The sequence below is a fragment of the Podarcis erhardii genome (genome assembly GCF_964252035.2).
Source record: "Podarcis erhardii genome assembly, chromosome: 17".
NCBI classification, from domain to species: Eukaryota; Metazoa; Chordata; class Lepidosauria; order Squamata; family Lacertidae; genus Podarcis; species Podarcis erhardii.
In genome coordinates, this window is record NC_138515.1 from 9,203,735 (window position 1) to 9,218,793 (window position 15,059).

At 45.6% G+C, this 15,059-nt stretch overlaps 1 protein-coding gene across 2 annotated transcripts in view; it reads left to right on the forward strand.

Moving 5' to 3' along the window:
- The first annotated feature begins 609 nt into the window (after positions 1-609).
- Positions 610-15,059, forward strand: part of SLC44A2 (solute carrier family 44 member 2 (CTL2 blood group)) — a 64,065-nt gene continuing 49,615 nt past the window's right edge. Inside the window, exon 1 of one of the 2 annotated variants that reach the window (XM_081845075.1) lies at positions 610-793. In XM_081845075.1, coding sequence (XP_081701201.1) covers positions 742-793 — 52 coding nt within the window. In that variant the 5' untranslated portion in view covers positions 610-741. The remainder of the gene's footprint in view (positions 794-15,059) is intronic. The other variant, XM_081845077.1, reaches the window with a different exon arrangement.

A 15,059-nucleotide genomic window follows, 5' to 3' on the forward strand; every position in this document is an offset into this window, starting at 1 on the left:
CCTCCCGCAGTTTGGTCAAACTCATGTTGGTAGCTTTGAGAACACTGTCCAACCATCTCATCCTCTGTCATCCCCTTCTCCTTGTGCCCTCCATCTTTCCCAACATCAGGGTCTTTTCCAGGGAGTCTTCTCTTCTCATGAGGTGGCCAAAGTATTGGAGCCTCAGCTTCAGGATCTGTCCTTCCAGTGAGCACTCAGGGCTGATTTCCTTCAGAATGGATAGGTTTGATCTTCTTGCAGTCCCTGGGACTCTCAAGAGTCTCCTCCAGCATCATAATTCACTCGTAGATCACTCGGCTAGTGATCTCCAAAAGATCTACAGTACGAGTGATCTCCAAAGAAGAAGATCTTGATTATCTAAGTCCTGACGTGGAGAAGGGGAGCTTCAACCTCGCTGGCTCAGCAACCCACAAAGGCCCTCTCCCTCCCACACTTCCTCTGGCGGAGCCATTTCTCCGGGAGGAAGCGGGTTTTTAAATGCACCGCGCAGCGCGGCTCGGCCGCCTCCTCGCTGCGGGCGCGCAAGACGAACGGATCCGCTTCTTCTGACGCCGGGACCGCCCCGCCGGGACCGCTAAGCGCAGGAAGGCGGCCGCGCCGAGGCAGGAAAGGGGCGGAGGGCCGTCGGGTGGGCCTGACTTCGCTGCACAGCCCAGGCCACGCTGCCTCTCTCCGCCTCCTCGCAGTCCCCCGGCGGCGCCTGCAGCAGCAGCAGCAGCAGCGCTCTCCGTCCCGGCAGCGATGGACGGCGAGCCGAGCGGCAAGGAGCCCGCCGACGCCGACCCAGCTTACGGTAAAGAAGGATGCGCGGGAAGATTGGGCGCGGAGGGATCCCTCGGGCCGGGGCTCGCACCGAGGACCTTCCTTCCTCCCGCTGCGACAATGGCGCCCGCCCCTTGCGAGGGGCTTTGCCCGTGGTGGCTCTGCCCGGCTAGGGCGTCGGCCCAAGGCGGGGTGGCTCCTCAGACCCCGGGCTCCAGCGGCCTCCGGCTTCTCCCCTCGGCGCTGCTTCCAGCAAATAGGCAGGCGCCCGCTACCTGAAATCCAGGGCAGGTGGATGGGTCGTAGCCCCTCTCCCAGGTAACAGGTGTGGCCCGACGAGGAAGGGAAAGGGGTTGCTGGTTTCTTCTTTTTTTGCCGGGGGCGGGGGGGGGGAGAGAGAGAAGATACATTGCTTTGTTTGTAGCTTCCCTCTATAGCAGTGGTTCCCAACCTTTTTTTGGCCATGTCCCACCTAAGCGTCTCCAAAATCCTGATCCCATCCCCACCCCTGTGACATATAATTCTTATTATTCAAAAAGCAAAGTCCTATTCACGTGGAGGAAGCCTTAAAGGCCATTCACTGTTAATAACTCATTCTATAATATCCCCCCCTTAAAAATCAAATTGTGCCCCACATTGGGAACCAGGGGTCTAAAGGTAGCAACCTGTTAGCTGGGGCAGGATAGGAAGGGGGGGTGCCAGCTTGGAATTTTATTTATGCGTTTCAGGTTTATACGTTTCACTAATTTTACAGTCATTTTGACATTTCAAAACTTGACCTCCTTGAATAAACTATGGGGGGGGACGGACCCAGGTAAGCCCCGCCCCGTATAATCAAACACAAGATGTGGCACATGCACACCATTTGAATGGCAATGTCCATCAACATTTGGGCAGAGCAGTCCCCTCAAATGTTTTATTGGGGGTGGCAAAGGGACCTCAGCCCCTAGGTGTTTACTCCTATGGTTGGGGGGGGGGGCTTTCTCATCTTCCCGTGACCACCAGCTCCCTCCCAATGCGAGGTGCGTTGACTGTTGTTTGGGTGTTCATCATCGTCCAACCTCTTGGCTCAGGCAGCTTCTGCTTCTCCATTGGCCCAGGAATGTCTCCTGGTCTCCCTGGCTAGTCTTGTGAACCATTAGAAGATGAGCAAATTGATTATGGCATGGATTTCTTGAGGACCACCGACTTTATGGACTGCAACTTATGCCACAGTCGGCATCCAGGTGCCCCAACAGTCTTTGTTGTCTTTCCCGCAACAGACTAAGGGGGCTGGCTAAAGATGTATGAGAACCTCTATATAAACAGGAAGCAGACAGAAGCTGTGAAAACAGCAGTGCTTGTGGGTGACGAAGCGTCTTAGCAGGCAAGGGTTTTTTTAAACGCTGGGGGGGGGGAGGGCATCTATCCCTGCCCACCAGCTTGAAGGAGTTCTCTTCGGATTTAAACTACTGCAAAGCAGTGGTTCTCCAAGGGTGTGGCAGGAGAGGATGGCAAGTGTGACGGGGAAGATTCTAGAGAGATCAAAGAAACATTTAAACATTTCTGAGTAGTGTGGATGTACAACCAGAAACAGTATCTACTCCTCTCTTCAAGAGAATTGGCTATTCTTCTACAGTTCTTCATGACATATTGTGAACAGGGATTTTCAACTCTGATAAATATGGAAGATCAGAAAAGAGAAAGGCTTTTTTGTGGTGATGAGGTCATGAGGGTTTGTCTCAAATTGGACCTCATAGAAATGAGATTACCCAGCAAATAATAATAATAATTTATTATTTATACCCCGCCATCTGGCTGCGTTTCCCCAGCCACTCTGGGCAGCTTCCAACAGAATATTAAAATACAATAGTCTAAAGCAAGCTCACACCTCTCATTGAGTTTGTATACATAAGGTGCATATGTGAGAGGTTCGTTTAATCATTACATTTTGGGAATAATTCATGTTATTATGTAGCTGCATTGTTTTATACTCCCCAGATGTCCCACGATCATATTAAAAAGCAGTTCTGTTTGATGTTATAAATCAAGCACTGGTAGTTGTTGTTTCTTTTTGTTGTGCAATGTATTTCTTATCAAGAAAAGGGTCAATGTGGCACAAGCAAATTTTTATTCTGAAAATGTGGCCCAGGGAAAAAAGTTTGAGAACTTCTGAACTAGAGCAGCAGGCAGCTCTCTTTTATCTAGGCTCCATCAAAAGGCCTTTTCTAAACTCACCGCCTGAAGCGGATTAAGTAAGTGACAGAGGAGAGTGAGGCTGAATTGGTTGATTGTAAGCTACTTACAGGGACGCAGGTGGCGCTGTTCGAAAGCACATCAAAGTGCAAGTAGATAAATAGGTACCACTCTGGCGGGAAGGTAAACAGCGTTTCCGTGCGCTGCTCTGGTTCACCAGAAGTGGCTTAGTCATGCTGGCCACATGACCCGGAAGCTGTATGCTGGCTCCCTCAGCCAGTAAAGCGAGATGAGCGCCGCAACCCCAGAGTCGTCCGCGACTGGACCTAACAGTCAGGGGACCCTTTACCTTTAAGCTACTACTTTAGAGGGTCTGTACCAGGAGGTCCTGTGCCCAAATATGGTGCACGAGGGGGCAGCCTGCCCCTTCCACCAGTGCCAAACAGAAAGGAAAGGGGTTTGTTGTGGCCGCAGAACGGCACTTTGGAAGGCCGGCCCAATTCCCCTTGCTCAACTTTTCAAATTCTCCACTGAAGGCCCCCAGTATTGGCACTTGCTACCCTGACTGCTCTCAGAGCAATGTGGGCAGTGGGAGTTCCTCTTTCCTTGAAGGAAGTGTTGTTGTGCTTACATCATGTGCTGAAGATGCAGACGTGACCAGTGGGGTGCCAGGCGGACTCCTTTAAGGCCTTCCGCCCCTGTTCTAGTGAGCTGCTTTCCTTCTGAACTGTGCTTCACTCTGGGTTTTTCTCTCTCTCACACACACAAACACAAGGCTGTGCTGCCTTTCTTCCACCCACATCCGCCCTAAAACCATTCTTGCTTCTAATCACTCCGTCCTCACGCATGACTTCACTTTCTTTTTCTTAAGACAATAGCTTGGGCAGTGACTGGATCATGCATCATCAGCTGAGGAGCACAAGCTGTGACAGCCATGCAATGTTAGAAACTCAGATATATAAGCCAGGAACCAAACGGCTCCTTAAAACCGAGGTTACAGTCGCCAAAACAGAATGTTTAGGGAAGCTGTTAATATTTGATGAATTATTGTATTTTAATATTTTGTTGGAAGCCACCCAGAGTGGTTGGGGTATAAATAAATTATTATTATTATTATTACATCTAGTTGCCATTTTTGGGTAAGACAGCTCTAAAGTCTTATTTTTCAAAGGATGGACTGACTGTGATTGGTTCTCAGTCAAACATCTGGCTAGTTCAGATGACAACCTGGAACTAGGTTAAGAGCTTTGAGAACTTAATGAAGAATGTCACTTGATCCAGGGACAGTCAACATAGATTTTGGCCTATTCCCCCCCCCCTTAATGCTGACTGCTTCTGCTCAGGCTGCATAGAAAAAGCAAATTAGTTCCTGAAATTCAATCTGATTGTGCAGATAAACTATAACTGATAAAATTCTACAGGAGCGAGTATTAGTGTGTGAAAACAGTCCAGATCCAATGAACCAGAGATGGTGGAGATGTCAGGTACCATTCTGGCGCCCAGGCATCTTCACTTGGTCGCAGGTGATCATGGCTGAGTGGGGATTCAAAATCTGATCTCCAGGGTGGTAGTCCAACATGCCAGGAAGGGTCAGCAAACTTTTTCAGCAGGGGGCCGGTCCACTGTACCTCACACCATGTGGGATGGGGGCTAGACTATATTTTTTTGGGGGGGGGGAATGAACAAATTCCTATGCCCCACAAATAACCCAGAGGTGCATTTTAAATAAAAGCACACATTCTACTCATGTAAAAACACCAGGCAGGCCCCACAAGTAACACAGAGTTGCATTTTAAATAAAAGGACACATTCTACTCATGTAAAAACACGCTGATTCCCAGACCATCTGCAGGCTGGATTGAGGAGGTGATTGGGCTAGATCTGGCCCCAGACCTTAGTTTGCCTAACCATGTGCTAAGTACTACACCACACTGACTCTCATTTAAAAGCATTTTAAAAAATAGAAAAGGAACATTGATGCAGGGGAGGAGAGGATAGAGAGAGCGAGAGAGAGAGAGAGAGAGAGAGAGCGAGAGAGAGCCTTTAACCCTTTCACCACTGGCAGTTTTTAGCTGAAATCCAGCCTCAGCTGCTTCTCCCACAAGGGAGAAAAAGCAGCTTGGGGAGCTTGATTTTCAGCGGAGAAATTGCTGGAAGGGAAATGATTGCAAAGCAACCCTGGGGCATTTTGTACCCACAACAAAACACCTCAGGGAAAAACTGCTATACTGTACCTCGGCACCATAAGTACCGTATTTTTTGCACCATAATACTCACTTTTTTCCTCCTAGAAAGTAAGGGGAAATGTCTGTGCATGTTATGGAGTGAATGCCTACGGATGGCGGGGGGGATCTGCTGCAGTTGTGAGCAGAGGATCCATGGTTCCCCTTCCTTCCCTCCTCCGTGGCTCGCTTTGAAACAGCAAAGCGGGAGAGGAGCCGCTGAGTGGGGAGGAGAGAGGGACAGAGAGCCTTTTTGCTTTAAAGGAGCAAAGCGGGAGAGGAGAGGTGCCGCTTTGACGAGTCACCCCAAATTCACCAGCAGATCACATAGCATGTCCATGGCTACAGCTTGCACCAAAAAAATCATGCACCCACTGTTGCCTGGGTGGTGCAAAAACGTGGTTACAAAGCATGGATCCACATGGATCCTCAGGATTTTTGCTTTGGGCTACCCCAAACTCACCGTCAGATCACATGTCTGCGTCCACAGCATGAACCACAAAAGTCATACATCCACTGTTTCGTTTAGAATATTTTTTTTCTTGTTTTCCTCCTCTAAAAACTATGTGTGTGTTATGGTCGGGTGCGTGTTATAGAGCGAAAAATATGGTAGCTTGTCCTATAGTGTGCCACCCAGAAGCAGTTTCTCAAGTAAAAACAGGACAAGAAAAGATAGGAAGGAGAGTTTCTTAAAAGAGCAAGGTGCCACGCCTCAAGCCTGACTCGGGGAATAAGATGCTGGGCTTCCAGTTCTCGCATGCAAGGGAGCTGGTTGCCATTGCTCTCTGGCGGGGGGGGGGGTGCAGTGCTGAGAGGCACTCACTCATTGCTGATTCCTGGCATTAAAGGAGAACAAAAGTGCCCCCTAGCCAGGTCTGCCAGCTGGCCGATATACAGCAGGATGCTTAATGCCTCTCTTTGCCCATTGCACCTGTCCCCCAGTGGCCTCTTGACCTCAAGCAAACAAAGAAACAAGACTGAGACATCCATAAACTCTCATGCTGCCTCTTCTGAGACTGAGACCCTAAACTGGGCCTTTATTCATTATCTCAAAACAGGGTGGATTTGATTTAAATCAAATCGATTTAAATCACAATTTAAAACACTAGACTTGATTTAGTTTTTACAGTTATATCAAAAATTACTGATTTGGTTATACTATTAGAAATACATAGACAGATAATTATGAAATTATTGTGAGGTTTAATAAGTTAACTGTTTATATTTGGACAACTTTTCTGCTGTATTTCATTGGAAGGAAAAATAATCATTAGTAACAATTTAAACAATTTATTTAACTGAAACAATAACATTATATGTATCCATGTTTGTTAACTGATGTGGTTCAACGGTTTGTTTTTTTAAAAAACAAAAACACTTAAGACTGAGTTTTAGCACACATTAAAAAACTTAAATCCTTATTTCCTGATGAATAGCCTTTGCACTATAATGTAACTTAAATAGAAAACTATCTTTAGAAATATTTTTCCTCCAAAAGCATTTTATTTTTAAAATTTGATTTAAATTTTAAAAAATCCATATATATATATATATATATATATATATATATATATATATATATATAATTATTTATTTTTATCCACCCTGTCTCAAAATGAGAATTTCAGCAGCTGTTGCTTCTTAACATCACCGGTAGTCTGGTAGAACAATGCTTCCTGAACCACCCTGAATTTATACAGGGTGGTATATAAATTCAATAAATAATAATAAAAACGAAAACAGGGCTTGATGTGACAGTGGGATCCATCACTGGAATCCTTTTCAAATATTAAAGTAGCAAATGGAATAGGGATAGCAGAGATGCATTTTAACTCCTCCCCTTGCTGTTTTCCCAATCAAAACCATCCTTCCAGTTATCTCTCAAGATAAGCTAACAGCAAGTTCTGAGGGGTTGGGAGGGGAGGATTTTGATGAGGGAAATGGGTCCAATTTATTTTTATTTTTTAAAAATTTTTATTAATAGTTTTTTTTAATACAATAGAGGAAAAAAACAACATAAGCAAAAAAGAAACAAAAAAGAAAAACAAACATAAAATTTGGCATCGTGTAATAACCAACTTTTCTTCATTTTTGGACTTCCTCACGTCTCTCGCTCCTACTTTCCAAGTTTATAAAACTTTAACCAGCAATTTATCACCTTATTTCCATTCTTATTGTACACATTCCCAATATTTTGTCCCTAACTTTGAATATCTTTATCTAGATCTTAAATATCTAATTTTACCATAATATTTATTCAAAATTTATTTTTCTCATAAAATTCACTCATACTCTTAATCTTTTCACCAAGCTTTATGGTGCCGTTATTTTCAAATCCCTCATCCTTCTTAGCACTCGTATAATTTACAGTGTTTTTGTAGGTAGTCCTTGAATTTCTTCCAGTCCTCTTCCACAGCTTCCTCTCCCAGGTCTCGGATTCTCAGGTCTCGGACATGGGTCCAATTTAGTCTGCTTCCTGCTCTGCACCCCATTGATTGCTTTTCAGCTTTGAAAAAGAATCTAGGTGGTCTAGTTGCAGGTCTCTGATATACAGCTGCAAGAATTACACCCTCTGCTTCACTTTCCTTTCACCTTCAGTGAGACTACAGAGCTTTCTCCCTGTTATTTGGCACAAGGAGTGTGCCAAGAAGACCTGGAGTAGTTGTTAGAACCAGCAAAGGCCTCCATCAAGCAATTGGTGGGTCTTTTGATCCTGGCTGAGCAGCCGATAAAAGATAAAAGCCTTAAAAGCTGTCTAGAAGCCCATTTGTTCCTTTTAATTAGCTAAGCCATTTTCCATTTAGCTCCTCATCTGTTTTGTCAGCCTCATGACAAGTGTGTGGGACAGCTCTTCTCCTGCCCTCCCAGGAGGAGGAAGCTGCCGCCTCCAGATGGGTTGGAGAGTTTGGGAATGTTGCAAGCAGCTGAAACTTCGACATTTGCACATGTGAAATTTGCATTCTGTTTGCAAGCAGCAAAACAGAAATTTGCAGTGTGTTCCTGTGCACCTGATACCTACCAGGTTTTCCTGAAAGTGTTTTATTTTACACTTATATCATTTGTGACTGATTGAAGTTGCTGTCGTGGTGCATGCTTCTCCTAAGTACAAGGACTTTAAAAAGAGAGAGAGCTTTCATGTCGCAGAGCAACACCCGCTCGTGCCATATAGACAACAAGCTGCATTGTCTGTAGCCACAGAATCTGCATGCAGTTTGGGGCCAAAAAGACACCCTGTGTGTCAGTGTTGGGCTGCTGCTGATTCCCAACAAAGTAGGGCTGGAAAAGCGGGTAGAGTTTTGAGGCAGAGCATTGGCAAGCAAGAATGGAGGAGCTCAATATTTCCCCTGACTCATACTTTCCCCATGGAAACTGATACTCGCCCCCAAGCTGTGTTTCTTTGGTGAGACACCATTCCTAGATGTATCCCCTGCTAGGCTTAAAAGCATTTGTGGAGTGGAGGAGGGACATGGCTTCCCCCGCCATGGGCCTTCTTGTTTGTCCCTCTCCGCTTTGTAGGGATGCACCCTGGGTTCTGGGTTCTACCATCACATTTAGCTTGCCCCTCCATCCCTCCATGCCTCCAGCTCCCATGGCTGCTAATGCCTCTTGGAGTGGTCCTTGATTTTCTCCTCTACTCACCTGCTGCCTTCTAATTCCCTTTGGGCAACTTGACCCACATGGTAAGAACATGCAGTGCCAAGAGGGGTGGCAAGGCAGGATTCTGGGCCGAGTCTGGATGCCCATTTTGTGGATTTCCAGAAGGATTGTAACTCAGACAGATAAAATAATCTTGCCATACAAGACCCTAGAATCAAACACTGGATTCTCTAGCCTTGTTGAAGTTCCCATTGGAGCAGGGTAGAGAGGACCAAGGGAGATGGAACTATCCAAGTGGACTCCGGTGGAAGGGCCTAAGCCAGGCTTCCTCAGCCTCGGCCCTCCAGATGTTTTGAGACTACAATTCCCATCATCCCTGACCACTGGTCCTGCTAGCTAGGGATCATGGGAGTTGTAGGCCAAAAACATCTGGAGGGCCGAGGTTGAGGAAGCCTGGCAGAGATTTTGGGGAACAGAGGCGGATTTAGGTGAGCGCAGCTGGTTCGCCCAGACTGGGCGCAAAGCCAAGAGGGTGCTGCGGGAGGCGCCACAACAATGATGTAGAACAGAAGCTGAAAGGCAGGGTGGGTGTGTTGAATTTTGGTGAAGGACAGCTAGGGCTAACCTGGTGTAGCTGGTTTAAAAGGAGTTACCATGCAGCAGCAACAGGATGTCCAAACCCAGAGAAGCAGATGTGGCCCATCAGATATCCTGCCTCAGGGCAATGAGGGCATGAGGCAGGAAGTAGCGCCTAGTCTTCCATGGTACCAACCTCTCTTCATAGGTTCCTCCCGAGTTTGCTAATTCCTGGCATTGTTGCTTCACTTCCGGTATTTTTTTCTTACTAGTGGACGCCAGTGGTGTGTGTGAATCATGGGCTGGCTCATAGCTGCATGGTCAGATGCAGGGGGTTCTTCTGCGGCAGCTTTCTGTCTTTCCTCACACTATTCTACCATTGATGGCTGTGGACACACTTGGTTTCCAAGAGCCATTGGCCATTCCCTGGGCTTGATAGGAGTTGGAGTCTAGTGACTTATGGAGAGCCACATCCGTGCCCTGGCCGCTTTCTGGCTTTGCTTATCCTTTCTGCTGCCCAGTCCTGCAAATTGTGCCTTAAGACAAGAACAGGATATGTCTCTGACAGTTTAAGACAGGGATTCCCAACCTTCTTTTTAATTTTTTTTTTTAAAAAGCTGCCACAGAAGAATGCCCTGCATCTGACCATGCAGCTATGAGCCAGCCCATGACTCACACATACCACTGGCGTCCACTAGTAAGAAAAAAATCTGGTGCTGCATGTAGAACTCTAATAAACTTGTGGGCATCAGAAATACCTATGTTGCAGAAGAAAAGCAGGCAATGCTCAGACAAAACAAATAAACACAGACTGAAAGAAGACTCCAACAGCCCCCCCCCCCAACTGAACAACAGGTAAAAAGGTAAAGGACCCCTGGACGGTTAAGACCAGTCAAAGGTGACTAGGGGGTTGCAGAGCTCATCTCGCTTTCAGGCTGAGGGAGCCGGCGTTTGTCCACAGACAGCTTTCCGGGTCATGTGGCCAGCAGGACTAAACCGCTTCTGGTGCGATGGGACACATGGAAACAGTGTTTACCTTCCTGCTGCAGCGGGACCTATTTATCTACTTGCACTGGCATGCTTTTGAATTGCTAGGCTGGCAAGAGCTGGGACAGAGCAACGGGAGCTCACTCTGTTGCACGGATTTGAACCAGCAACCTTCCGCTTAGCAAGCCCAAGAGGCTCAGTGGTTTAGACCACAGCACCACCCACTCCCCCACAACAACAACAACAACAACAACAACAACCCCCACAAGTGCCAAAACATAATTTTTAAAGAATAACAACATTGGGAGGAGACTGGATTATTGGGGGTTTCAGCGGGGTGTTTGAATTTCCCATGGTATCCATCAATGTCTCAATGGGGACTCTTGGTTTAAGAACTTCTTGTGCCAGTATCTCAGAATGGCTTGATAAGGGTTTATGTCTTAAGTGTGTAAAACCAGCAAGGAACAGTTGTTCTAAAAACAAATTATGCCCTGTGGGTAATTAGGCCAGGCATCATCTAAGCCAGTGTTTTTCAACCTTTTTAGGGCAAAGGCACACTTGTTTCATGAAAAAAATCACGAGGCACACCACCATTAGAAAATGTTTAAAAAATTACCTCTGTGCCTATATTGACTATATAGAAAGTAATTCTCTTGAATAGGAATCAAGTAAACACAAAGAAAGTATTTTATAATTACTTTATTATGAAATAGTAAGTAAACAGAAATATGAAAAAATTATAAAATACTTTATTTTTAAATCTTTCGAATTTTTCAATTTTTCCCACGGCACACCAGGCAACATCTCGCGGCACACTAGTGTGCCACGGAACAGTGGTTGAAAAACACTGATCTAAGCACATAAAAAGATCCCTGTTGTATCAGGTCAAAGTGGTGCAGCATCCTGCTCTTACAGAAATGCGAGCAGAACCTGAGCACACCCTCCTCATTTCCAGAAACTGCTATTTAGGGATACACTGCCACCTTCTGCATGAGCTTAGTTAACAGCAAATGATTGTGCTTGTTTGATGCTGTGTATGGGACTAAACAAAAGAGTTGGCCAAAAAGGAGAGCCGCTAAGAGCCAGTTTAGTCCTGCAGCTAGATCAGTTACAGATATGGCTTAACTGTAGGTGAGTGTCCCTGGGTAATCCACTGCCTCTTGGCCACAGTTCTCCAATTTGTACAGTGGGGCTGATAGGTAAAGGCAAAATTAATAATAATAATAATATCAGTGGGACTGATAGTGACTTGCCCAACTGGGTAAATGAGAGAAGTCTGTGAAGTACTTTGTACGGGAAAAAAGCACTACAGAAATGGCCAGTAATAATTACAATTAAAGCTATTTGCATTTATATACCTTGGGAATCTTGGGAAGACTTTTTCTCAGGTGGAGGGTGGGGGAAAGCATAGAACAAGATTTGTGAAGTCCCGATCAAGTAGATTCAAGCAATCTACACAAATGACACCTAACAAGTGGTGTTTTACAAACAATAAAAGATGCGTGAATCTGTTGACTTCATGGATGTTGCTATCAGCCCCAACACAAGTCAGTTGACTTCCTGGGTAGTCTAGGGTAGGGGAAGATGGGCAACCAACTGTTCTTCCTAAAAATAGATAGTGGGGTTGGGACTCTTGTTGTTGTGGCTCTTTGAGGAAGTGCTTCTGCCACACCTGCTCCAGTAAAGGAGAGGTCAGCAGGAGTGTAGAGACCCAAACTTATACAGTGGTACCTCGGGTTACAAAAGCTTCAGGTTACAGATGCTTCAGGTTACAGACTCCACTAACCCAGAAATAGTGCTTCAGGTTAAGTGCTTCAGGATGAGAACAGAAATCGTGCTCCAGCGGCGCGGCAGCAGCAGGAGGCCCCTTTAGTTAAAGTGGTGCTTCAGGTTAAGTACAGACCTCCGGAATGAATTAAGTACTTAACCAGAGGTACCACTGTATGTTCTCATTCCCAAAAGATAGGCAGAGGATATCAACTAAAGCCCTGGCTTATTCTTGGGCCTTTGACAGCAAAAATCAACAGAAGAAGCTATTCACAGCGTGAATATAAGCATTAGCAGGAGATAATGTCTGCAGTTCAAGCTGTTGTTAATACACATAGTTTGATATAAAGTGGAGCTGTTATTCCAGGTTTGGCTGAGTTTTATTGTTTTATTTTTGTGCTGGTTTCACAGGGCTCATCCACACTTCTATTTGGTCTGTGACTTCTTGTTCCATCACTTTCCCTGGGAAAACCCACTGCTGATTGCTGGAAATGTCAATTGGGTTTTCTGCAGATTGATGGTTGATGGGTCAAGACTGGTGGGACAAGAGAACACCCTCTTGGACTCATGACTAGAAAGCGCAGGGCAGACGGAAGTGTGGATGAACCCACAAGACTGCAAAGTAGATAGCATGATATTTTCTACTGGGAGATGTATATTGCAAATGCTTTTTATCTTGTATCTTGATTTGTATTTTATACATGTTTTGAGTTGCTTTGTGGGGCCAAAAAGGCAGATTTGAATCTGTAAACCCTTTAAAATATTCAGAAGATGTGAACTGTAGCCCACAAAATTCATATGGGGAAGCATCATAGCTTAGTGCTTGTCCTGATGACTCTCTGAGGGGAAAGGCTGTGGCTCAGTGGTAGAGCTTATGCTCTGCATGCAAAAGGTGTCAGGCTCAATCCTTGGTGTCTCTTGGTGGGACAGGAAAATACTTTTGCCTGAAACCCTGGAGAGCCTCTGTCAGTCTGCATTGATAATAATGAGCAAAAAGTAGAGACATCACCTTGCCAACAAAGGTCCGTATAGTAAAAGCTGTGGTTTTCCCAGTAGTGGTGTATGGAAGTGAAAGCTGGACCATAAAGAAGGCTGGTCACCGAAGAATTGATGCTTTTGAATTATGGTGCTAGAGGAGACTCTTGAGAGTCCCATGGACTTCAAGAAGATCAAACCTATCCATTCTGAAGGAAATCAGCCCTGAGTGCTCACTGGAAGGACAGATCCTGAAGCTGAGACTCCAATACTTTGGCCACCTCATGAGAAGAGAAGACTCCCTGGAAAAGACCCTGATGTTGGGAAAGATGGAGGGCACAAGGAGAAGGGGACGACAGAGGACGAGATGGTTGGACAGTGTTCTCAAAACTACCAGCATGAGTTTGACCAAACTGCGGGAGGCAGTGGAAGACAGAAGTGCCTGACGTGCTCTGGTCCATGGGGTCACGAAGAGGCGGACACGACTAAACAACAACAACAACAACAACAACAACAACAACAACAACAACAACAGTGCCCTCCAGATGTTTTGGGCTACAGTTCCTATTGGTTTGCAGCCAGTAGGACCAAATGTCAGGGATAATGCTAAGGGAAAAAGGCAACAGATTAGAAACGGTCAGAAAAAAGACTGGGAAAATGTATCCAAAGGCTCATGTGTAAGTGGCTATGAAACAAGATGAATGGAAACTGGGAGAAGTTCCCAGCAATGTTTACTTTGGGCTGATGGGTGCTTCCTGTGAAGCTCTGGGTCCTCTGACAATAGAACTTTTTCATAGCAGAATAACTTCCTTTTTCAGTGGCTGAAAATTGTGCTGCAGAATGACCTGTCCTGACTCTTCTTTCCTGCACTTGGTATTTGCATTAAGAAGAAGGAGGCACATTGCAGCTGCAGTTGGTTGTTCAAACTAAATGAGGAAACCCTTCTTTTTAAGAACTGGGGGAAGTTGCCTAGTTTTGGTGGGTACCGCAAGGTTCCACCTGGCTGTCCTCTCTTAAGATTCCTCCCTGCCCGCTTTGGTTAGAGAGCAGGGCTTTACTCGTGTTCTGGGCACAAAGTAGACGCTCTTTCTGCAGTGAAAGATTTCTGTGCCTTAGAATCCTCTCCCCCAAGTGGATCTGCAAAGTCACTTCCTTGCTTGTGTTTAATGTCATGGGAAAGTCTTTGGTTTACTATAGCTTTTCCTTTTTATTGGAAACTCAGAATCTTAGAAGTTCCCGCTGCTCTTTTGTATTAATAGAATCCTTCAACATCAGTAGTTTTAGCTGTTTTAATGGTGTTACTGTTTATGTTAGTACCTGTGCTTCATTTTACATAAAAGTGACTCCTTTTATTTATGTTTACTTACTACTTGCAGCATTTATACCCTGCCCTTTAGCCAGAAAGGTGTGGATTAGGGGGGGAAACAGTCAAATAAGACAATCCCTGCCCTCAGGCTCACAATCCAGAAAGACATGACAGGTGAGGAGAAAGGAATAGGAGGGAGGGAGCAAGCAAGCCCAAGCAACAGTTCTTAAAGTTACAGACAAGGTTCAGGTTGCCTAGCCCTTGATCAAGAACAATCCCTCCCCAAAGCACTCCCCCAGCCCCAAAATAATCAGAATCAGAAGCAGAGCTGTTGACAGCATTTGGGCCAGAAGGGGTGGGCATTTTCTGCCATACAGTTCTACCCCCGGAGAGATACATATGTTTCATAAATAAATGATTAGCTAACACATTCCCAGCATGGTAGCATATGCCATCCCATCATTGCAGCCGACTGTGGGCTGCTTTGATTGCTGCCCCAGGAACCAAGGCCTCCTAAGATGGATGTTTCCTTGCTGTTTTCATACCTGAGACACAGGTTATCTAAAATTAGATAACACACTTCACCCTTGCCTTCAGAAATATGCAGATATACTTTCTCAGTCTGTTCCTAGAATAGTGGGCCTGCAGTCTCCTTGCAACTATGAGACAGCCCAGGGCTGACATCCCACCTC